The sequence below is a fragment of the Euprymna scolopes genome, chromosome 40 (genome assembly GCF_053919585.1).
Source record: "Euprymna scolopes isolate OS-2025 chromosome 40, ASM5391958v1, whole genome shotgun sequence".
Taxonomy (NCBI): Eukaryota; Metazoa; Mollusca; class Cephalopoda; order Sepiida; family Sepiolidae; genus Euprymna; species Euprymna scolopes.
The window spans coordinates 42,364,895-42,391,294 of record NC_136521.1 but is presented as its reverse complement, the minus strand read 5'-3'; the positions used below and the strand labels follow the sequence as shown (position 1 = coordinate 42,391,294).

The following is a 26,400-nucleotide window of genomic DNA, read 5'->3' as shown; positions in this document are numbered from 1 at the left end:
AAGGTCTATGTTGCAAAAGATGCGTCATCTTCAGCTATCTGCCACTTTGGGCTGGTAGCATTCCCGACGAGAATAGTAGTTCGTCTTCGATAAAGGCTGGGTAGAACTCCTGCTGACGAAGAATGCGCAGGTTGGAGATGTTGAGGTGACTTCCAAGATGGATACTGCTAGCTGGGCATCCACGAGGAGTCCTTCGAATCAGTCCAATGGCGGACAAGCAGGTCAAACCGTAGACCTTAATTTCGTCTTGGCAGACATCAAATTTTAGCACAAGCGTTCAAATATAAATTCGCCCTACTTAAGGGTATTGGTAATTGCAATGATCAGGTTCCGCTTCACGTTTAGCCATTAAAACGTCTAGAAGCAATTTTTGCTGCCTCGATTCGAGTGAAAAATCCACGTGTGTTCAACTCTGCGTCTTTTTGGATTCTGATCTGAAAAAGGGAATATTGGCGCCAAGAACATTCTCGGCAGTTAGTTATAACACGCAGTTTGATTGGTTAAAATAATTCCGTGGGTGGAAAACCCGTCCAATAAAAGGCTTCAGAATTTCTTACAATATGGAAAAACTAAATGCCTGCTGACATTTAATCATTCATCGTTTTTTTTTTTTTTACAGGAAAGCGATATGATACATAACTACAAGTGTAAAGAGTTTCAGGATGGTTCATGAAAAAGTTAATAAAAAAAATAACAAAAAAGGCAACAATTTTTTTAATTAATCAAAAACAAAAACAAAAATGGCTGTAAACACGAAAATATAGTAAAATCACGAACAGAAACAGCTAATGAACAAGTATAAGTTAAAATTTGACATTAATGTTTTTTCATATTTATTTTAGAAATTATCTTGTTAGTGCGCCGTAAAAAAAAAAAAAAAAAAAAAAAACGTTGCCCTGCTCAAGGGCTCCATGATGTTCTAAAGTTTGAGAAACCCTGGTTTAACGTGTGTGTGTGTACAATATAAACTCCAGTGTGCTGTGATTCTTTAGATTATTTCAAAGGGAGAGAGACATGTTGGAGTGAACATGGGTGGAGGGTGACTGATACAGACGCAGAAATCGCTGGGTACTTTGAGCTTTGGGGTGTGAGGAGGTTGTTGTTGACTAGGGGAGGGGGTGTATTTATTTTGTCTGCTCGGTTTATTACAGCTGCTGTCTTAAGTAACTTATTTTTACCTTTCGTAAGTCACCCCCCCCCATCGTCCTTTTCCGTCACTCTCACCTCTGTCATCCTCTCCACGCGCATACTCAATGCCCCCCCTCACTCCTACCCATAGCCAACATCATCTCTTCCTTTCCTCAGCCCTGATTGCAGCTTTTGTAATAAGTACCAAGCTATGTTCTGGAAGACAAAAAAAAAAAAGAAATCGCTAATGAAGAAAAAGAACAAAAGAACCCGCGAAGCTTCTTTCTATTTATCTCTGCTTCTCTGTCTCTCTATCTCTCCCACCCTCTCCTCATGAATATATATATATATATATATATATATATATATATATATATATATATATATATATATATATATATATATATATATATATTAACTTTTATAAATATGTTTTACTTTTATATTTTTATTTTTACCTTTTTTTGAACACTTAGTTTTTTTGTTTTTTTTTAAATCCGAATTAAAAAAACAAACAAACAACAAAAAAAAGCAGATGAAGCATGCATGGTCCCCCGTGAGTGCGCAGTGAACGAAGCAGAAAAAACAAACAAAAACAAAGTTCACAATCCCCCCCCCCACACACACACACACATTTAGCCCCAAAAGTCCCCAGGGGACGTCAAATCCTGGTGAAAATGAACAAACGGTTCAGTTTTAGGCTTTAACATATATAAATTTGCAAAAAAAAAAAAATAAAAAATGACTAAGTCCATCATTTGTCCCCCCCCTCCCCATTTAGCCCCCAAAGTCCCCAAGGCCTTAACATATTTAAATTTGAATTCAACACCATGCAAAACTGCTAAATAAACATACACAGAAAATTTTGAATAAATATGATAAAATAATCCTAAAAATGGAGTGTTTTTATTAGGCCTAAAAGAGCCCCTGGGGCACATCCAAGTGTTTTTTTTTTAATTTTTTTTTTAATTTTTTTTTTTTATTCAATTTTCACCCCAAACACAGTGCCACTTTGAAGCAGGGGGCTACTATCAGGGTCATTATGAAGGGAGATGAGTAGAAAGATGTTTGTTCACATTACACTTGAACTTCTGCATATCAGTACAGTTGGGAAAGCAGAATCTCGGAAGGGAGTTCCAAAGACCCGCAGTTCTGGGGAAGAAACTATTGGAGTAAAAGGTTTTCTGCACCTAGGGATCTCTACTGTAAAGGGATGAGACTTAGTAGCTTGTCGGGTTTGTCGGGGGTAGTTACGTCGGGGAGGTACAAGTGTTTGCAGTTCGTCAGAGCATTCACCATTAAAGTATTTGTAGAACAGGCAGAGGGATCGCAAAGTATATATATATATATATATATATATATATATATATATATATATATATATAAAGCAGTTAGTTACATCAGATGATTAACTGCGATGGGGTAGGAATGCTGAATCTCTTAACAATATCTTCAGTAATTTTTGCCCTCCGTAGTTGTCGTCTCATCATGTTTTTTTTTTTTTTTTTTTTTTTGCTAACTAATCCTCTGGCCGGCTTTGGGTAGGATTGAAACCGCTATTTTTCAGATAATGCTCATCTGGAACTGTAGAGATTCAACATCTCTATCCACTGCGCCACGGCCAGAGGATTAGCTGGCCAAAAATGTGGTGAGACGGCAACAACTATGGAAGGCAGTAATTACGGAGGATACGGTTAAGAGATTCAACCTTCCTATCTCTTCGCGGTTAACCACCTAAGGAAGGCCAGAGGAATAGTTGGCCGAAACGTCGTGAAACAACAACTATAAAGATGAGGATAAGTCTTTTTTTTTTCTTTTTATCTGTCTCTCTCGTCTGTTCATTCTCTCATTTTCTCTCTCTCTCTCTCTCTTTCTCTCTCTCCCTTTCTATCTATCTCTCTTGTTCTTTTATCTGTATATTTTGTTTCTCCATCTGTATCGCTCTTCCTGTTCTCTATTCCAACCCCCCCTCTCTCTCTCTCTCTCTGCCTCTCTATCCCTCTTTCTGTCTTTAGCTCTCTCTTTCTAACTCTTTTTCTTTTTGTCTCTGGCTCGTTTGTTTATTCTCTTTCTTTGATCATCTCTGTTTGTCTTTATCTTTCCCTCTCCCCCTCCCCTCTCTCTCTCTTTTTTTTAGAAAGGCGAAGAAACCTGTTATATATCCAGCCCCCTTCTTTTATGCAAAACGTATAAAAGACTTATTGTTGTTGTTGTTGTTATTGTTTGGGCAGGATTAAAGGAGAGAGAAAAGGGGTGGGGGAGTTAATCTTTGCTATTGTTTCACACTCCTAAAAGTTGAGAGAGGTTTAAGGGACCCAGTTATTGACAGTTGGAGGAATGAATGCAAATGTCTACTTGCTGAGACAATAACCTAACAATGCAGAAACGGCACAGTTAATGTTCCGCTTATTTGTTTCCACTTATTTGTTTCCACTTATTTGTTCCATTTATTTCGGTCGCATTCTTTCCTCCAAGACTAACGTGCAGATTTTTCTGGATCTTTGCTTTAATAAGTTTTACTCGTTAATATCAGCGCCTTGAGCAGTGTTGGTACGGTACCTGGGTATGTCAATTTTCTATCTATGCCACGTTATAGCTAGTACAAATTCATTATTTTCTATGATCTTGACGTTTGACCTTGAAAAGTTCACTTAAGGTCAAAATTTGTACAAAATTTCGACTTATTCATGTGCAAAAAAAAACAAAAAAAAAAAAAAAAAAAAGCATGCATGGAGTATTGTTGCCCACATCTCGGCTGGTGCATCTACCACTAGTCTCTCGCTCCTAAGATAGGGTTCAGAAAAGGGTCGCCAACCTGATTGGTCCTGAACTATCAACTAAACTCCAACCTCTGTCCCATCGCCGAAACGTGGTATCCTTGTGCCTGTTTTGCAAATATTTCAATGACACGTGTTCCATTCTTTGCATTGTGATAACCTTCTAACATTTTATATATATATATATATATATATATATATATATATATATATATATATATATATATATATATATATATATAAATATGTATGTGTGATTATTATTTTTTTTTTTTTTGGAAAAAGAATCCAGCAGAGTGCTCAATTAAAAGGAAAATCCGGAGAATAATAGCGTATTTATATTTGAGTATTGGCTGAAAAGAGCTTGATATGGATATCTAAAACAGCCCTAATTATCGGGCTTGAAACCGACGGTACCAATGACTTATCTCATCTAACAACTTTCTGTACACAATATATATATATATATATATATATATATATATATATATATATATATATATATGATTACTGCATTTAATCACATAAATTAATATACAGAGATATAATTTTATGCGTAAATTTTTCAGTATTTATTTCAACAGTGCTCAATACATAGGTAGAGTTAGGGAGTAAGTTATGTAAATATAGATAGCAATTAAGCTACACAGAATATTCCGCATTTCATTCTCGTGAGAAGTCGTCAGGCTGACTTACTAACATAACTTACTACTATATATATATATATATATATATATATATATGTATATAATCTCTTTTAACTCTCTGTTTTGCCTATCTCTATCTCTCTTTGTGTCGTATCTGTTTTTGTCTCTCTCTCTCTCTCTCTCTCTCTCTCTCTCTGATCACCTCTCTATTTCTCTTCCTTTTACTCTTTCTGTCTCTTTCTTTCGCTCATTAACTCTTTCTGTTTCTCTCTCTCTCTCTGAGAGTCAAGGTGAGGCTTTGACGTGCGTTTGTGAGAAGCAACTTGACCCAACTCTAACGACATTCGCACTTCTGAACACTTCATCATTTAATCCACCTGTCAATTAGAAAAATCGCCAAGGTTTGTGTGTGCGATTTTTTTTTTTCTTTTTTTTTTGATGAGTGGTCACTGGCTGCATATTATAACTCTCACCACCGCCACATCTTCGCCACTCCATGAGTGAAAAATATGTGCATTGGAATGCTGACCGACTACAGCTGTTCTTGAGAGGTCTTATTTCCAGAAGCTGCAATTTAAATAGACGCGTTTCTTGTTTTTTTAAAAAAAAATTTTTATCTTCATCTTTTTTTACTTTTATTATTTTTATTTTTGTCTGAAGAGAATTTGATTAATGAAAAATAGCCTTTCTATTAGCTATTCTCTCTCTCTCTCTCTCTCTCTATATATATATATATATATATATATATATAATGTATGTATGTCGATTTTTTGTGGATTTTTTAAACAATAATGGAACACAGTTATAAACATCAACTTTATCCTTAGCAAAATCGGGCATATATGGTCGATTTTCCTAGGGAAAAATATTTTCCAGATTTCCAAGGTTGGAGACGCTAATAACCGTAATCAATTATCGTTAAAAAAAATCAACAAAAAATCGACATAAGTTTAAAAGCAATAAAAATAACACGTAAAGTCATCTAGGACTATAATAGTAATATCGTTTTGTATGCTATCGATTTTTTCCTGACGAGATGGTAGCCGAAAGAGCTAATATATATATATGGTGTCCATAAAGTCCGTGTGCGCCTTAAAATATTTATAATTTTATTTGTGATTGCAATAGAAACAACATGTAAAAAGGATTTGATTTTGGAACAATTCATTTTAAAATTGCCCACGGACTTTATGGACACTCTGTGTATATATATATATATATATATATATATATATATATATATATATATATATATATATATATATATATGAATGATAGTATGTTGGATTAGTGAAGAATAAGGTGCACTAGATAATAGATCTCAATGTAACACAGAGCAATAATAAAGTTAAGACTGCTTATGGGAGGGGGGACTACGTGAAGCTTGCCAACATCCTAAGTGCTTCTGTGAAAAAAAAATTAGATTCGAACTTGACACACCCAGGTTGTCATTTCGTGTCATTAACCGCTCAGGCACGGTCGCCTCTCACAGTGGTTGCTGTGAATGTTTTACAGGGAGGAACCAAAGATTGGAGCTCAGTCTGGCACCCCTCGCATAAAACAACCCAAGGCGAAGAGTTTCAGAAGAAAGTTAAGGTCATTTTAACTGAACAAAATTGGATGGGTGCCAAAGTTGCAACAAAAGAAGGGTGAAAAATATAAAGAATGAGTACTAATTGAAAAAAAAAAACAAAAACAAAAAAGCATTCCATTGCTGGAATCTATTCAATAATTATGGTGATTTCTTTTTCTTTTTTCTACTTGAACTCCGACACTCTTGATCTGAAGTATACTAAATGGCCAATAATTGCTGGGGGTGGGGGTAAAAGAAAGGTTAAGTAAAAAATCAAAGAACATTTGTTCTTGTTGGTCTTTAACTATTTACCCTCTCAATCTTTTCCTCTTTCTTTCTCAATGTATATATATATATATATATATATATATATATATATATATTATATATATATATATATAATAGAAAAATGCGAGCATGAAAAGCAATATGGTTAAGCTTAAACATAGAAAAGTAAATGACTAGTTGTTAAAACTGGAAAAGAAAAGGACAAGATATTCTAGTAAAAAACATAATAAATTTATAACTTAAAATATTGCAGCATTAAGACTTTTTTTTAAAATTCAATTTATAACATTATATAATTAATTCTTAATGCTGCAATATTTTAAGTTATAAATTTATGTTTTTTACTAGAATATCTTGTCCTTTTCTTTTCCAGTTTTAACAACTAGTCCTTTACTTTTCCATATTTAAGCTTAACCATATTACTTTTCATGCTCGCATTTTTCTATTATAATCCATGATTTTTCCAGGCTTCCAATAAATTCACTCGTTCTTTGTTTAATTTCAGTCTTATTTTTTGCCCCCATAAACGCATATGTAATAACAATGTATGACACTCGTCTGCTTTCAATAAAATCCCCAAAATTATCTCCCTTTCATGCTTTCATTCTCTGTTTCATTTATTACTTCTATTTTAAATTAGTAGCAACGTGGTTCCTATAGAAACCAGTTATAAAAAACGTCGCTCACCTCCTTACATATTTTCACGATTTTGAACACCAGAAAATTCATCATAACTTTTGTTTTACTGAAGGAAAATTGAAAAAAATTTTTTTTCACAATATAGCCGAGAAGGTGATCTATAAACTGTAATAATGGTTTGAAATTTGGACGAAAAATGAGTGAACAGTGAAGCTTTAAAGCAGTTCTAAATGACTAAAACTGCCACTTAACCATATATTCAAACAATGAATGATATATATAAAGCTGAATGTGTGTGTGTGTGTGTGTGTGTCTGGTCACGAACGTGACATGGCCTTCGGGCCAAGATCAAAGTGTAGTATCTGTTCCGGCAGATACTGCAAGCAAAACCCTATGTGGGGGCAACCCCACAGATAAGACCTTGGTCAATGTAGGGGCAACCCTTCATACCAATTGTCACTATCCAGCTCCCCTACTCCCCGGGGAGTTGGTCCCCATTTCCCCTTCACTCCTCACATTAAAAATCGGCCTTGTGCCTAATTTGCTCGGTGGGGGAGCAAATAAATACCGTCTGGTCACGAATAGGCTCCTATGTGGTTGACTATTTTAAAAAACTGATTACATATAATGATAGAAGATGTATCGGGACACAGGAATGGGTATGTTTGATCTGGCAGAACGGTGGTTCATTAAAATTGTGGGGTCTGCGTTCGCGCCTGGTCCACAAAGTATGGAAATAAAAAATTTAAAAATTAAAATAAAAAACGTTTACAAGTGTTTTTGATATAGATGTACATAATAATACTTTGATAAGTATGTTTCAACTTAAATAGGGATGGTATAATAAAATTGTGGGGTCTGCGTTCTCGCCTGGCCTCCATAGAATGGAAATAGGCACAAACTTTAATAAAGACTTTTCATATCTATCTGCGTAAGTATACTTTGATAATTATGTTTCAGTTTGAAGAAATATAGTATAATAAAATTATGGGATGTTCGTTCGCACCTGACCTCCATAGAATGGAAATATGTCACAAAGTTTAAGAAGGTTTTTTAATATAGACCCACAGAATATTGTGATAAGTGTTTCAGTGTGAACAGGTATGGTATACTAAATTATAGGGTTTATCTATTTTATTTTTACTTTCATAATATTTTGCTTTGTTTTTGATACCTCCAAATTCAACCCAAATTTAGAACCCTTCCTTTTCATAACCTATCATACTTTCATAAATCAGAGTCCATTTTCTGTAGGCTGTTTTTGAACCCAATCAACGACGGGTGCTTTTGCTAGTATATATATATGCACGCTTATCTCAACATTGTTTCTAGTCGTCCTGAACCTCCACTTGCCACTGGTATTTAACAACGCTGACTCAGGAGAGGTGTGGTTAGAGATTGTGCAACTCTTGTCTTAAAACTTCCACATGCAGACATCCTTACAATGGGTATTCATAGTCTGTCAAGACTAAAAGGAAGCTATCATATGCACGGTATAATTACGTTGACACAATGGTTCTTGTTAGCTCACGGAAGTTAAGCAATGTTGAGCCTGGCTAGTACCAGATGGATGACAATTGGGAATTCTAGGCACTGTATGTGCTCTCTGCTTATCTCGGCATTGTTTCCAGTCATCTTGAAACTTCGACTTGCTGCTGGTATTTAACAACGCTGACCCAGGAGAGATGTGATTGGAGATTGCATAACTCTTGCCACAAAAATTCCATGTGCAGGCACCATTACAATGGGTGTTCATAGTCTGTCAAGAATGATGTATAATTACTATTTCTTGTTAATATAAGTGTAATGTGACTAGTAGTTTAAGAGTTTATCGGTTAAATATTCACACACACACACACATGCATACATTCACTGTTTTGTTTATATAGATTTTTGTTCCTTGATCACTCACTAGCGATAACACACACACTTGTGTATGGAAAAAAAAATAACGTTTCTCTTTGTTGAATTTGATTGTTCCTATTTACTTGCCTCCCCACGAGGGCAAAGTTAGACACAAGGTCGGTTTTATGTGAGGAAAATCCAGCTCCCCCAAAATGGGCACTCTGGATAGGAACAAAAATAATAAAAAAAAAACTTTAGTCATGAAAGATTTCTCCTCCACTGACCGAGGACAGAAAAAGTGAAGTGTAGCATCAGAACAGATACTACACTGTGATCTTTTTGATTCTATGCTCTGACGAACTCGTACCACTGATACTTCTACAGATGTAAATACCATAAAATGGTCTTAAATGCAAGAAGAGAAAAACTTGTTGTTAAATTGTAAATTTCTTCTTCCTTTCCTGGGACGGGTATTTCAGATAAAGGTCAAAATTAAAAGGATCACTTCATTTGTCTTGGTTGAAATGTCTTATCACAGCCAAAGAGTAGACAGCTGTGAACACTAGAAATATAAAAAAAAGGGACCTAAATTATCAAATAGGTTAAAAGGGATCAGGTGTTATGGCGGGGGGGGGGGGTGGAATGTTTCTCTTACATGACTATCTCTTTTCTCTTGGAGAAAAAACAAAATGTCAGGAAATGTCAATGAAGGCAGAAAGATGATACGATCTTAAAACGAGATCTACCTGTCTTGGATTAAAGAGTTCTCATGTTTATGGAAGGTTAACATTTTTATTAGAGAAAAATTAACATTAAAAATAATAATAATAATAAAGAGGAGTATCAAATAAATATATATATATATATATATATATATATACACACACGCACATGTATGTGTGTGTGTGTTACAGAAGATAAAAAACAAAAAAAACATGGGTACCGTCGGTTTCAAATCCAACACAAAAGCTATCAGTATCTGGTCATTCATGTTGGACTCTCTTCAGCCTCTGTTTATATTTGGTCCATTTTATATTGGATTTGAAACCGACAGCACCAATGTTTTTTCCCCGATCTTCTGTAACACATATATAAATAAATGCTACACTCTTATGTTGATTTTTCTTTATACTCGAGCATTTTGCTGGGGTTTTCTCCCACAAACCTCATTGCGTTTGTGTTCACCTAAATTCTGCGTTTAACTTAATTCCCTTCATTCTCATGGCAATTGTTTGGTGGCTCTGAACTAGAAGCTTTGCAAATGGAGCAAAAGGTTGGCTTTGTGGCTGGGTTCGGATCTCATGACCAACAGGAATTGTTACCCCACACTGATGATTGCGTAAGCATGAAATGCTAGTCCATTATTTTTTTTATTTAAAGGCTAATGTTCTTATGCCAGTTTTATATATATATATATATATATATATATATATAGCGTGATGAAAAAAATCCAATAAAGTGCTCGATCGTGGATGTGAGAGCTGAAGATTCAATATTTATTACGACACTATATATACATATTTCAAGGTCGTACCATTGGTTTCATTACGCCGAATCAACCATAAGAGGTTGGAAAAAGTCAGGGCAAATTCATCAGCGACATTGAAAAAAAATTACGCTGGCTTTTGGTACGACCTTGAAATATGTATATATAGTGTCATAATAAATATTGTGTGTGTGTGTATATATATATATATATATATATATATATATATATATATATAACCTTGCTCTTCTCTTAATGAGAAGCATTAAGCTTCGAAATACCATGGTCTAAAGAGTTTTCACATGTTCTTTCTTAATGATTTGCTGATCAGCTGATCAAATAAAGTTTAAGTCACATTAATTGTTTCTTGTATTATTTGTTAGATAGATAGATACTACCAGATTTATCTGGTCTTATCTCGGTATCAAATATATTGGACAGAAATGTTTGCTAATGTTGAGAATTTGTATATGTAGCTAATTTACTAGTATATATATATATATATATATATATATATATATATATATAATCTCTTTCTCTCGTTGGAATTTCTTAACCCATTATATATATATATATATATATAACTCCTATAAATTCAGTTTCCTTTTGTGTGTATCGATATTCATATTAAAAAAAAACCCTTTTCTATTTATTTAATGTATTTATTTGCTCCCCCCCCAAAGCAAATTAGACACAAGGCCGTTTTTAATGTGGGGTAAAAACCAGCTCCCCTAAAAGTAGGTTATCAAAAATAATAATTGTCCCAGTATAGAGGGGTTCCCCTCCATTGACGGGTACAAATTATCTTAAGTGCAGCATCTGCAGAACAGGTACTACACTCTTTTCTATTTATTTAAAAAGAAAATACAATTTTCTTATATCTTGGTTGTGGAATTGCGTTCACTAGCAAAAGATCTAATTAATTTGCATATTCTTTTAAACATTCATTTTAATTAATTCCCTATTAGTTGCTTCAGTTTTTTAATGAGATAATCATCTTTAGTTAACTATTACCTGTAATTATATTCATGCAGATATTCTACATGATTTATACTTGCATAATATTTGCGAAAAAAGTTTATAGTAAACACAAAATTGTTTCCATATTTATGTATACGTATATATTTTTGTTAAACAAATATATCTCTCTATATATATCTATAAAAATGAACGTGTCTGTGTATCTGTCTGTGTGTCTGTCTGTGTACATTTCCCTACGCAATAACTCTGTCAATTTTTAGTCTACAGACTCGAAATTTGATATACAGGTTACTGAGATGTGATCGGTTTTCGGCCAGAAATTTGGCTGTTAAGTGGTCAAAGTTCAAGGATTTGACCTTTGAGAACCCTACCAAACTCCTCCGACAATTTTGGGTTTAAACACTTGAAATTTTAGATATAGGTTCCCTGGATATGGATTTAACTTAATAACTTGATTTGAGCCCAAAACAATAAATGTTAAGGGGTCATAATAGGGGTTAAAGTTAAAAAAAATTGACCGTTTTTTTTAATATTTTCTTTTTTGCTCAGCACGCACCTCCAAACACCCGGGCAACGCCGGCACCCATGCTAGTCAACGATAATACGATTAAGTAGTATCTTCATCTTGAATATAATTTTTTTGACATAGATAAATAATATTTTTATTTATTTATTTATTTTTTTACTGTTTGAAAAAAAAATAAATATGTGTAAATATATTTATATCTATCTATATATATCTATAAAAGTGAATGTGTGTCTGTCTGTCTGTGTGTCTGTGTACATTTCCCTACGCAATAACTGTGTCAATTTTTAGTCTACAGACTCGAAATTTGATATACAGGGTTCTGAGATTTGGGGAAATCTATGTGGTCGGTTTTCGGCCAGAAATTTGGCTGTTAAGGGGTCAAAGTTCAAGGAGTTGACCTTTGAGAACTCTACCAAACTCCTCTGCCAATTTTGGGTCTAAACACTTGAAATTTTAGATATAGGTTCCCTGGACATGGATCTAACTTAATAACTTGATTTGAGCGCAAAACAATAAATGTTAAGGGGTCATAATAGGGGTCAAATTTAAAAAAAATTGACCGTTTCTTTTGCTCAGCATACACCTCCAAACACCCGGGCAACGCCAGGCAACCATACTAATATATATATATATATATATATATATATATATAACTTTATTAAATAAAGTCATACTATATATTTCTTCCTGAGGAACTAATGTAAGTCTTTGATGATTTGTTTGGTATATTCATGCCATTCAATGAAACACGTGTAAGATGCAGTAATAAAACAATGTGAATTGATTAAATATTTCTGTGACTTTGGAAAGTTTAAATAAGTTATATATGCTCTGCAAGTGTAAATCCATTTTAATTGAGCTTAATTAATTGTGGCAATTTTGAATAACTTTATTGAATATATCTATCTACATACCTATAATGCTGAGGGTTTTTTTTCTCTCTCTGACATTTATATTAAAATGTACTTTTCTATTTAAAAATTATTAAAACGAACTTAATATACACGCAAAAAACATTTATGTAATGTTTTCTATGTTACGGTATATTTCAAACATTATTTGCTCTTAACGTGAAGTTTTTGTTGTTTCATGGAAATCGCTCCAGACACAGTATGAAGCCACTTGATGTAAGGAGCTAAAATAAAGTAAAAATAAAAAATACAACTTCAAGATCAAAAACTAGCTAACGATAAATGTTAGATGAATTAATTCTGACTCGGTAAACAGAAATTCTTCACACTTTGTCAGAAAACATCGCACATGGAACGTGAGAACTAAAAGACAAAAATGAAAAAAAAATGTGAGAGTTACAAGGCTGCAAAAAGTAAATCTAAGGTTCACTTTTATTCTCCATAAAATTTGAAAAAACTAAGAATGGCGATGACCCCTCCACCCTCCCCATTTTTGCATTAATGAAACAACACTTACCAAGGCCAGAAGCCACACAAGGATAAGGGTTAATGGGATTGTCAAGTGGTTGATGAACAATATTATGAGAGGATTGGAAATTAAGAGTGAAAAGAGCAGAGTTTGATTACTCGAGAGAACATCTTGACAAATATTTGATATTAACTTTAAGACGAATATGCTGTAGTCAGAAGGGAAGCAGTCTTGTTGTAGTGTGTCCCACAGATGAGAAGTTCTTAGAAAGAAACTCGAAGTTTCGTTTGGCTTTAAGTAGAAAAGAAGGTTCTTTTCAGTTGTGGTAGCTAAATGAGTTCTTGCTGTGAATGTTCTTTTTCAGGTGGGAGGGGCACTAGATGTACCATTGCAGGAACAAACAAACAAAAATGAGTAGGAAATAAAAATCTGACGTGCACCTTTTTAAGTGCAAATGAAGTGCATTTATTCGTTGTTCTTCCATTTCATTATCTTGCAAAAAAAGTGCTTTTTAAAGGTCTGTGTCCCTGCCACCTGATAACAGTTGTAGCCATGCTTTCCCATCCTCGTTTTCACACGTCCATCTTTCCCGGCAAGCAACTTGCTTCTCTGTCGACTATGTGGTGTATTTTTCTCTCCTTTTCTTGTGACACAAGCTCACGCACACTTGCTAATTTGCATACAGGCTTTAACGGCTGCTGCTGCTGATATTTTCGCGAGCTAGCTATCCTTCGGCTGCTGCTGCTGATTTTCTCACATGAGCTCATGTGCGCTCTGTTACATAGAGAGTGGAATTCACTCAAACAACTACCACGAAAATAATATGAGAAAGGGACAACACAACTTCTTATCATCATCACTATCACCTCCACCACCACCACCATCATCATCATCATCATCATCATCATCATCATCATCATCGTCACCATCCTCCTCCTCCTCTTTATCATTATAATCATCATCTTCTTCTTCAACATCATTATTAGCATCATCATAATCCCCGTCCTCATCATCATCCTCTTCCTCTTCATTATCCCCATCCTCATCATCGACATCATCATCATCATCCTTCTCCTCTTCATCGTTATTAGCATCATCATCATCATCATCACTATCATCATCATCTTCCTCAACATCATTATTAGCATCATCATCCCCATCCTCATCATTGGCAACATCATCACTATCATCATCATCATCATCATCATTATCCTCTTCATCATTATCCCTATCCTCATCATCCTCATTAGCATCATGATCCCCATCATCATAATCACTATCATTATCATCATCACCATTATCCTCTTCATCATTATCGACATCATCATTATCCCCATCCTTATCCTTATCATCCTCTTCCTCCTCAACATCATCATTCTGGACGACGTGATATTATTTTTCATCGTTGAATATATGTTTGCCAAGCGAGTAGACATAAAATGATTTTAGCAGCCTGTCTATAACGCAAGTCATTCTACTCTTACGCCAACGATCTAGGCCACTGAACCCATATGTTTATGTCCATATATCTTGAAAAATTAAATGCAAGAAAACCTGTTGAATTATAAATAATTTAAAGAATGTAGATATTAACCTATATTTTCACTTAATACTTATGTATGTGTGTTGCATTTTGTTTGTATTTATGCCAAATTTACTTGGGTCAAAAAAAAACATTTTTTTTAAAACACCATTTTTATAATTAAGAGTTTTGAAGCCATTATATATATGTGTGTGTACATATAATGTGTGTATGTGCATGTATATGAATATATGTGTATGTGTATATAATGTGTGCATGAATGTATATGAATATGTGTATGTGCGTGAATGTATATGAATATGTGTATGTGTGTGAATGTATATGAATATGTGTATGTATATATATGTGTGTGTGCGAATGCATATGTGTGTGTGCATGTATATGAATATGTGTATGCATATATAATGTGTGTGTAAATGAATATGTATATGCGTATATGTGTGTGTATGCGCATGTATATGAATATATGTGTATGTATATGCATATATGTGTATGTATATATGTGTGTGCATGTATATGCATATATGTGTATGTATGTATGTATATCTTAAAACTTTCTCTGATGGTTTGTCTCCGCAGTGATCGATCTTTCGCTTGGGTTTGCCAGTTATGTACATCCATCTCACATATTTTCAAGTTGTTTTTTCAAGAATCCATAAACCTTTTTCTGGGTTTATGTTGTGGTCTTTTACGCTTATCTATCTCACCATAAAACAGTTGTTTAGGAAGTCTTTTGTCCTTCATCCTAACCAAGTGTCCTGTCCAGCGCATCTGATTTTGAATGATTTTCATTTCAATACCATTTGATCATTCAAGAACTACAATGTCAGGCGTTAGAGTCCTCCAGTAAATATTAAGTATTCTCTGAATACAACTTTGGTAAAACCTTTCCAATAACTTGAGATGCCTTCTATATGTTGTCCAATGCTCTGACTCATATAGCAGCGTAGTGATAATGCATGCTTCATAAACACTTAGCTTTGTTTTTGATGTGATTCCCCGATCTAACTAGTTTGCCAAAAGCAGAACTGGCTTTGGCTATTCTATGATTTATCTCAGCATCAAGCGCACAGTCCTTACTCAGCATACTACCCAGATATACAAAATTGTCTGTGACATTTAACTTCTTACCATCAACCAAGATGTTTGGTTCAACATATGGTATTCCTATAGGACGGGAAATGCATAACATGTTTTCTTGAGGTTGATGGTAAGTAGATCTTGCTGCCTTAAAACATGTTTTAAGAAAGCAGGACCAAAATATGTCAGAGAAATTACAACAGGAACTGAAGTGCACTATATGTGGCAACGACTTTTTGTCAAAAGCTGGTTTTGTAAATCATCTGAAATCACACAGTCAAAGACAGGAATAACAGTTTTATGAGGAGGCTTTTACAGTACACCCAGAAATACTAAATTGTCATATTTGTTGTCTAATCTGAAAATCTACAAGTGTCCTGACACGACATTCGAAAATTCAAAATATTATCATGCGATCACCTTTACAAGAAGGAAGGTTTTTATGTCACGTGTACTTTAATGTAGGACTAAAGCCGGATTAAAAAGTCACTTACGTGCACATAGACGCACAACACTTAACTGAAGAGATGACAAACTTCTGCCAAGAAGTGACAATTATACATTATGTGTGTTAATCAGGTACCAGAATCGCTGCATAAAATATACTGAATCTTTTGGAGTTCTTCAGTCATAGCTTTTCGTCTTGACATAAGAAAGGGATCTATGCTCTGCAGATGCTGTCTGGATTAATACGTCCAATTTTTCCCTGGAATTCTTTATAATTCCAAGTTTTCTAATGGGATCGATGCTGGCAATTTTTGTTTCGGACGACTACATTTAATATTCGCAATTAGATAATTTTCTTTTCTCTACGATAGTTATTTCTTTTGCCATCATTGTTTGCATCAATTTCTATTACAAGAATGGCTCTCCACTCAATATATATATATATATATACATATATATATTCAAATATTCAAGCACGTCTGATTAAGCAACAGGGGATACCTTTTCCATCCACCGAGTGGTCTTTTTTATTTCAGCTGGCTCGGCGAATGGAGAAGATATACAGAAAAATCGGAAAATGAATAACGGTCGTGTTCAATCAGACGTACTTGAGTAATGACTTGCTGCCAAAATATTCATATATATATATAGAGAGAGAGAGATGTTATATATATATATAGAGAGAGAGAGAGAGAGATGTTATTTCTTTTTGTTTTTGCGATACTTGTTTTGTAATGAATTATACGAAAGAGCATTTTTACCTAAATGCGAGTTAAGAATAACTTTCCCTTTAACCAATTTGGTATCCCCAAATGGGAAGCGGCCACTCTGATGAGTCATAGACGACAAAACATATGTCAGTGGATAATTATATTTTAAAAAAAATAATACACATATATATATATATATATATATATATATTAAGTAATGTGATTGATAATTTAAAATTTAAAAATCAAATTATAATTAAATTAAAAATCCGTTTCATAAGAAGGAACAATAACAAAATCAATTATCTGTACGATCGTTTCGGAAAACAATGCTTTTTATTGTGTTATACATCAAGTTATGTACAATAATTGCATATAGTTTTTTAATAAGCAAGGTCTCCTCGTCAGCAAATTTTGAAGGGTTTTTATTGAATTTAAAAGACACCATAAATTTTTAAATTTTAAATTATCAATCACATTACTTAATATTGAATTAGCTCTAGGACATTTAACTATCGAGCTTATTATATATCTAAATTACAACGAGCACTTTCTATTTCCTGTATTTTAATTAAACTAGTAATTTCACTGTTACATTAAAATACACTCAGCTCTTTAGACTATTGTTCTAATCTCCTTTAAATATATATATATATATATATATATATATATATATGCTTTTGAAGAAGTCAGTGAGCACAATCATGTTGGCACATCAGTTCTTGACAGATCACCGAATTTAAGCAACGATGAGCCTGGCCAGTACCAGATGGGTGACCATTTGGGAAGGCTAGGTGCTGTATGTACAATGCTAAGACATAGAAATTTCCAGGTTGGTATCTGGGGTTGCGTTTAATTCACTAGGAGAGATGCACTCCCAGTCTGTGTTAAAACATACATGTAGGATAACGAAAAAACTGAGGTCTACTCTATGCTCAGTGTGGCTGGTTCTGCACAAAGCCTTCACCAGTATAAATAAATCATTTGTGTGGATTTCCAAACAACTTAGTTTTTGTGGTGGAGCTCGTACATCAAAATTCACGGGAAGGTCTATCATATATGCTTTTGGAGAAGTAAGTGAGCACTCTGGTTATTGTTACTCTAACACAAAGTCAGACTTGCAGATGTTTTGAAGAAATTGCTGTTGCAACTAAATTTTGTATGATTTTGTATAACAGAAAATAAACATCGTTTGGAAACAGGTGTAAATAACATGTAAACTATTGTGTGTACACTTTATTATAAATATGATTTTAAAAAATAATGGATCATTTTTTTTCTATTACAGGAGTATGACCCCCCAACGATTGTTTTACTTTTCAATGATTCAAATTTCCATACGTTATTTAATTTTCATTTTCTGTTTTTTTTTCTTTATTTCTAGGCCTCTTACGTGGTTCTGTTCGTGGTCGTTCTCGTAAAGTGAAGTCCCAAATCTGTGATGATGTCATTCGAAGGCCCGCGTCTGGGAATCGACGTTCTCTCAACGCTGTCCTCCCAAACATGTCTTCGTCAATGAACGTCAAAGGTGATATGGAAAAGGGAATGGAAACTATGGAATCGATGACGGGTGGCTCGGCCCGTGTCGATATGTGGCCGCCCGGCGAGGAGCACTCGTTTGACGACAGCGAAGAATGGGCTAAGGTAAGGTTTCCGACTAAGAAAGTAGAAAGGTGTACCATCAATTAAAATTTTATGCATGTATATATATATATATATATATATATATATATATACATACACACACAATGTCTTCCTTTGAAATTAATTAAAGTATGTGTATGTTGTATGTATTACCTATTAAATTTTTAGCCTTTAATACTGTTCAAGTTTAATGTTTTTATATATATATATATATATATATATATATATATATATATATATATATAAAATGATGATTGCAGCCTCTTCACAGATAATTGCCGTCTCAAGGTTCATGTTTTCCATTAAGTATCCTCTCACGTGTCCTAAGGTGATTTTGAAGGCCTGCATTTGGCTTACAGGGACGATGACAGATATGACACACCAAGGTCAATGTCTTAACTGGGGTTGATTGAATCCGGATGATAAATACTGTCTTTTTGCTTAACCAACACACACATATATATATACATATAAGCACACACAAACATATCCGTATGTATATAATTTTTATTTATATATATGTACATTTAAATTTTTGAGTATAGCAAATCAAATATATAAATATGTAAGATTTTCATATTATAGATGTATAACAATATTACTTGTGCTATAAGCTGTTAAAATAACAAAGAAAGGATATTACTATAGAACTGCCAATTATCAGATCCGATTCTTGACTTGGGATGGTTGCTCGTCTATCACCACTGAAGAGCTGTGATACAGCAAAACAGTCCGTGGATAACTAATATATATATATATATATATATATATATATACATACAATAAAAATCTTGACAGTGAAAATATTCAAATTTTCAAAAAACCATAAGGAAGGTATACAAAAGTTTAATTATTCGACAAGGGGTACAAATAAAACAAGAAAACTCCTTATTCCATGGAGTTTTTTTTTTTTTTTTTTTTTACACAGTGATCACCACTTATCAAGGCCCGGAAGCCACTCAGGGATAAGGGTTATTGCAAGTACATTACGTTAGTGTGGAGATTTGATGGAGTGTTTAATTAAGGGGGTGGTTCATTAGGAATTTGTTAACATTGGACTTGAAGACATCCAAGTTGTAGTCCGGAGGGAAGCAGGCAGACGGAACAGAGTTCCACAGGCGTGCAGTTCTAAGAAAGAAGCTTTGTTCATGGAATCCGCGTTTTGATTTAGGCACAGATATAGAGTGGGGGAAATTTTTCACAGTGGATTCAGCTAGACGGGTGTTTTTCGTGAAAGATTGGCGAGGGGGGACCAGAGATTGGAGTTCAGATGAGCACCTGCCATGGAAATAACGATAAAACAAGGATAGGCTCGCAACGTCTCTTCTGTGGGAGAGAAGTTGCAGGGTAGAGAAAAGGGCATCCCCCACTAAGCCACGAAGTCTATTTTGTACTCTGTCAAGGCAGGATAGGCTGTTTTTAGCAGCTCCTGCCTAGATATGGCAGCAGTATTCCATCCTTGGATGTACTTGGCTTTTTTGAAGAAAGCAATTCTTCTCATCAGAGAGAAGTTTGCAAAATATGCAATCAATTTTGCAGGTTAATGCATCATAGAAAACAAGTCAGATACAGACATAGTAAGTTTTATATATATATATATATATATATAAATCTAATATATAAAACTCACTATGACTGAATGTCTGCCTGTCTCTATTTTGTCAAAATGCATCTTCCCCGAGAGGCAAGGTCACAGAGCAACGCGAGGCAGGTCAAATGATTGCATTTTTTGTGGACCGGTGTTTTCTATATATAAAAGTGACCTTGTTGTCTGTTTGTCTCTGTGAGGAATGATTTCTACCAAATTTAAACTGTAATATTTTATTCTACACACCCGAGCTTGATATATAGATGATTTGGACCTGTGGAACAAATTCAATTTGATATTTAACCGGTAAAAATAGCTGTTAAAAGGTCAAATTTGAAAAATAACGAACTTGGCAGGTGTAAGGCGACTTGGCAGGTGTAAGGCGACTTAAAGTGCTCTTGTATGGATGCGCAAATATCTGTTAACGTTTGTTCATATTTTACTATTTATTTTATCTGTCTGACGATAGCTTAAACAGTAATGACTCGGGTTGGAGTACTAAATGTTTTGGTTTTGATTCTAGCTGATGGCACCTAAGTCACTTTTTAAAATTTTTGAAATCACTACTATATATTTGGTACAATATAATAATCATTAGAGAATTTACTGTATAATAATTGAATACAAAATCTGCATAAATTAAAATAAAATTTAAACGTATTTTGTGACTGGGCAACGCTAGGCAGCCTACTAGTATTTTCTAAATAAATATTAACAATTATTTTTTTTTTTTTACCTACAGACACTGGTTTCATGGTTATGCAATTATTAGTGTAGGAAGTGACAATTACTGCCAATCAGGAGATTCGAACCCAGTCACAAAGTTACCCTTTACGCCGTAGGCTGGTATTCTACCTCCAAGCTACCAGAAATTAACACAGGAATTATGGGAAGTTAAATACCTATAAATGCCAAGTCGCTGGGCATAAACAGTAAACAGTTAGAGTATTCAATGACAGAAAGTCAGAATGTTGCATTTACGCTTATGGATCAATTGCTTTTTCTTAATTTTTGCCACACGATATTCAGGTGAAAAAAACGTTCGAATAATTGTCAGCAGACAAGATGAAGCTGATATAGGTGAAAACTTGTAGGGACAGCTGTGCGTGTAATTGTGAGGCAAGGATTGTGCAATTTCCAACCACACCTCTCCTGAATCGGCACTGTTTGAGTACAGTGGCAAGGAAAAGTTCAGGATGACTGGAAACAATGCCGAGATAAGCGGAGAGCAAATACAACACCTGGAAGTCCCAAATGGTCACCCATTTAGTACTGACCAGGTTCAATGTTGCTTAACTTTGGTGATCCAGCGGGAACTGGTACGTCAATGTGATTATGTCGTTCAAAGGTTTAAATATTTAATATTGATCTTCATTTTGATTTGGAAATTGATTCTATCAATCTGAACTATATAAAATAATTTTTTTATATGTTCATCTGCACACACACACACACACACACACATATATATATATATATATATATATATATATATATATATTACAATAATAATTTTTTAATACCTACAGACACTAGTGTTTCATCCTTTCGGGAATCATCAGTGTCATGGACTTGTGTCAGAAGCAGAGAATTGAATTCCTGGCAAAAGTACATTGACAATGGTAGTTACTACGAAGGGCGTGCAATAAGTAATGCCCCTGACCCACTTCCAGTTGTCTGATCTTGCTGAAATTTTGCATGTGCAATGATTTATATCTCTACGGGTTATGTGGAAAATTACAGCTCTGAACTAATTGTGGCTTCTGTTTTACAGGTGTTTGAACTGAGTCAGGTGTGAAATGGAGTCTGTTGAATGTCGAGCAGTGATCCGGTTTTTGGATTTGAAAGGATGCACACAACAGGAGACTTTTGATGAAATGAAAGAAACTTATGGTGATAATGCCCCATCATATGACCTTGTAAAATGCTGGCATCGTGAATTCAAACATGGCCGGAAGTCTGTGGAAACAGCTCCCAGACCTCCCCCCACCTCCTTCTGCCATTGATAAGGCATCTGTCCGTCAAGTTGAGGCTGCCATTTTGGAAGATCGGCGCATTAGTATTCGCCAAATAGCCCAAGATGTCAAGATTAGTAAAGGGTCTGTGGAAACTATCATTCATGACCATTTGCATATGCATAAGGTGTCTGCCAGATGGATTCCCAGGTTGCTCCCACCATTCCAAAAGCGAGAATGCGTTGAGTGCTTGAGGATGAATGTGGAGATGTGCCAAGAAGATGAGTCAAAGTTTTTCAAAAGACTGATTGCACAGGATTAAACCTGGGTCCATCACTATGATCCAGAGACCAAAGCCCAGTCAATGCAGTGGAAGCACTTGGCATCACCACCTCCAAAGCAGGCAAGGGTGCAGTCCTCTGCTGGCAAGATCATGCTCACAGTCTTCTGGGACCATGACGGAGTAGTGATGACAGATTTCCTGGCAAAGGGTACCACAATTACAGGAGCCTATTATGCTTCACTTTTGAGGAAATTAAGGGAAGCTATCAAAATCAAGAGGTGGGGCAAGATCAGCAAAGATACCCTCCTCCTACAGGACAACGCTCTGGTCCACAACTCGCATGTCGCCAGATCAGAAGCAGGGGCGTGTGGTTATGAAATCCTTCCCCATCCTCCCTACTCTCCTGACCTTGCACTCTCTGACTTTCACCTCTTCCCAGCCATGAAGTTGTTTTTGAAAGGAAAGCGTTTCCCAGATGATGCAGCCTTGATTTCTGAAAGCAAGTCGTGGTTGGAGGACCAACCTGGGGTGTTCCACAAAAACGGTCTCGAGAGCTGCATCAAACGATGGGAGAAATACATAACTCTGGGTGGGTTCCTATGTAGAGAAAGACTAATAACTGTGCCAAGTTTCGTTGCTCTACTGCTATGGGAAGTGGGTCAGGGGCATTACTTATTGCACACCCCTCGTATGTAAAAAAATAAATTCTGAGAATGAAAGGTTGTTGTTTTAATAGTATCATTCCCGCCTTTATAGCTCTTCAACTTTTTGAGTTTGAAAAGAAAACTAGGAGACTTCACTTTTTAAATGACCTGCATATATATATATATATATATATATATATATATATATATTTATTTACTATAATAATTATTAAATACCGACAGACACTAGTGTTTCATCCTTTTGAGAATCATCAGTGCAGGGTGTCATGATTAACACAAGCTTTAAAGCCATTTCTGACTCCATTAGCAAGGAACAAAACTCACGGTCAATCAGCCGGGAGAAATATCATTGAAATTTTAACATTTATTTTTAAATGTCGTAACATCCGGTCATAGTGATCTAATGATTATAACATCATGATCTACGCGTGCGAGTTTAGGTGACCGACTTTCCATTTCAACTTTCAAGTGCTCAACAATAAGAACCGAGGTTTTTAAAGGGGCTGATATAATTATTACAATAATAATTTTACTTTAATACCTACAGACACTAGTGTTTCATTCTTTCGGGAATCATCAATGCAGGGTGATATGTATATATCTTTACTACTATGAATTTGGTTTTTTTTTTTTTGTGGTGGTGGTGGGGGGGGTATTAATGTTCATATTAAAACCCCTTTTTTTATTTAGTTATTTAAAAAGAAAATACAACTTTGTTATATATGACTTGTGGAATTGCATTCATCTGCAAAAGATCTAGCTAATTTGCATATTCTTTGAAACATTCATTTTAATTAATTCCCTATTAAATTTTTTGGTTTTCTTATAGGATGATCATCTTTAGTTAACTAGTACGTGTAATTATATTAACGCAGATATTCTACATGATTTATACTTGCTTAATATTTGGATAAAACGGTTATAGTAAACACAAACCTCTTTCTATATATATTTATGTATGCGTATATATGTTTGTTTAAAAAATTTTGCCTATCAAACTCTCAGTTTTTAGTCTACAGACATGAAACTTAATATATAGGATATTCGAACCCATGTGAAACTTTATATGTGGGTTTTAGCCAGGGAAAATTGGTGCAAAAGTGTGAAAATTAAAAAAATGGAATTTTCTAGGTGAAGGTCAATGACGGCATTACTAATATGCATGCATAACGTAATAGCTATTGGTTCATGTTTTAATTTTTAGCCTTGCAGGAAACATGTCTTCATAGCTCAGGCATTAACGTCAAAGGAAAAAGTAAATCAGAAGCTAAACATTTTGGTTTCGATTCTTGGTGGTGGGGCACGAGTCACTTTTTTAAAAACTTTTTAAATCGTTACTATATATTGGGTCCAATATAATATAAAAATATCATATTTAAGCATATAATATGACCGGGCAATGCCGAGCAGCCTGCTAGTATATATATATATATATATATATATATATATATATATATATATATATATATATGGGTTTGTATTACTGTACACATAGATTTGAAAAAGTTGTCAAAAAACAAATATATAACAAATAAATGTTATCAAAGGCAAGATAAGTTACTTTTCTACCAAACTGGATATATTTTTTGTGTTTTTATGTTTATTCAGCTCGAAAAGCATAAAGTGTTTACCGATGTATTGGAAAATTCAAAATGGCGCCCGACTCTCTCTTTAACACGGTAAGTTTGGGAAAAAGGTGTTATAAATAATAAACTAGACAAAATACTGTTAGAAATTCACTCAATATATGTTACCATGACATAAGTTGACATATATTCGGTGGTTTTTTAATAGTATTTTGTCTAGTTTATTATTTATAACACCTTTTCCCGAAATTACCGTGTTAAAGAGAGAGTCGGGCGCCATTTTGAATTTTCCAATACATCGGTAAACACTGCATGTTTTTCGAGCTGAATAAACATGTTAGATTAAATAAAAACACAAAAAATATATCCAGTTTGGTAGAAAAGTAACTTATCTTGCCTTTGATAATATTTATTTGTTATATATTTGTTTTTTGACAACTTTTTCGAATCTATGTGTACAATAATACAAACCCATATATATATATATATATATATATATATATATATATATATATATATATACACACACACTAGTGTTGGTATGATTAATTGAAATCGGGAATCATGAAATTTGGCTGTCAAGTGGTAAAAGTTTAACGATTTGACCATTGAAAACTCTACCAAACTCCTCCGCCAATTTTGGGTCTAAACACTTGAAATTTTAGATGTAGGTTACTTGGACATGGATCAACATTTTAAATTTAATTTGAGCCCAAAACAATAAATGTTAAGGGGTCCAAATTGGGGACAAAGTTTTAAAAAATTTGACCACTGCGGCCTCTACCAAATTACTCAGCCAATTTCTGGTTTGAACATTTGAAATTTCATATAAAGTGTACTCAGACATAGGGCAAGCTTTTTAATCGGTTTTTGGCTGAAAATCTGACTACCTAGGGGTCAAAGTTCAAAAGATTTGACCGTTGTGGTCGCTAGCAAATTATTTCAGCCAATTTTGGGTCTAAACATTTGAAATTTTACATAAAGGGTATTCAGACGTGTAGCAAGCTTTTTAATCAATTTTTGGGTCGAAAATTTGGCTGCCAAGTGGTCAAAGTTGAAAGAGTTGACTGTTGCAGACTCTACCAAACTCCTCCTCCAATTTTGGGTCTAAACACTTGAAATTTTAGATGTAGGTTACCTGGATATGACTCAAACATTTTAATATATATATATATATATATATGTACATAAAGTTATGAACAGTACATAAGGCCTGAGCAAAGCCGGGCTGAACTGCTAGTATATATATATATATATAAAAGATGTGGATCAGAAACAGTTCAAAAGCAGTATGTAGATAAGTAATAACACAAGCCAGACACCTAAGTGGCTACTAATGACTCGGACAGATGTTTCAATTGATAGTTTGTCCATTATTTTACTATTAAATAAATAGTGGCTTTGTTCTGTTGCCCAACTCACAGCAGGACAGAGTAAACCAATAAGTAGCTCTTGTCCTTTTTGTTTTTTACTTTTTTTTTTTTTTAGTTTGTTTTTTGGACAATGCAAGAAATTTATGACTACTTGCTGGACATATACTTAAGCAACTGACCCACTGACCACATGAATCACCAGGAAAAAAGGCCCATCCCCTTCTGCAAATGTTACATTTGTTTAAAAAACCCT

General features: G+C 34.4%; 1 protein-coding gene across 11 annotated transcripts in view; it reads left to right on the top strand.

Moving 5' to 3' along the window:
* LOC145265500 (ankyrin repeat and sterile alpha motif domain-containing protein 1B-like) overlaps positions 1-26,400 on the top strand; it is a 903,976-nt gene that overhangs the window by 525,090 nt on the left and 352,486 nt on the right. For all 11 annotated transcript variants that reach the window (XM_080121395.1, XM_080121397.1, XM_080121394.1 and 8 more), the window contains one exon: positions 18,438-18,697. In XM_080121395.1, coding sequence (XP_079977521.1) covers positions 18,438-18,697 — 260 coding nt within the window. The remainder of the gene's footprint in view (positions 1-18,437; positions 18,698-26,400) is intronic.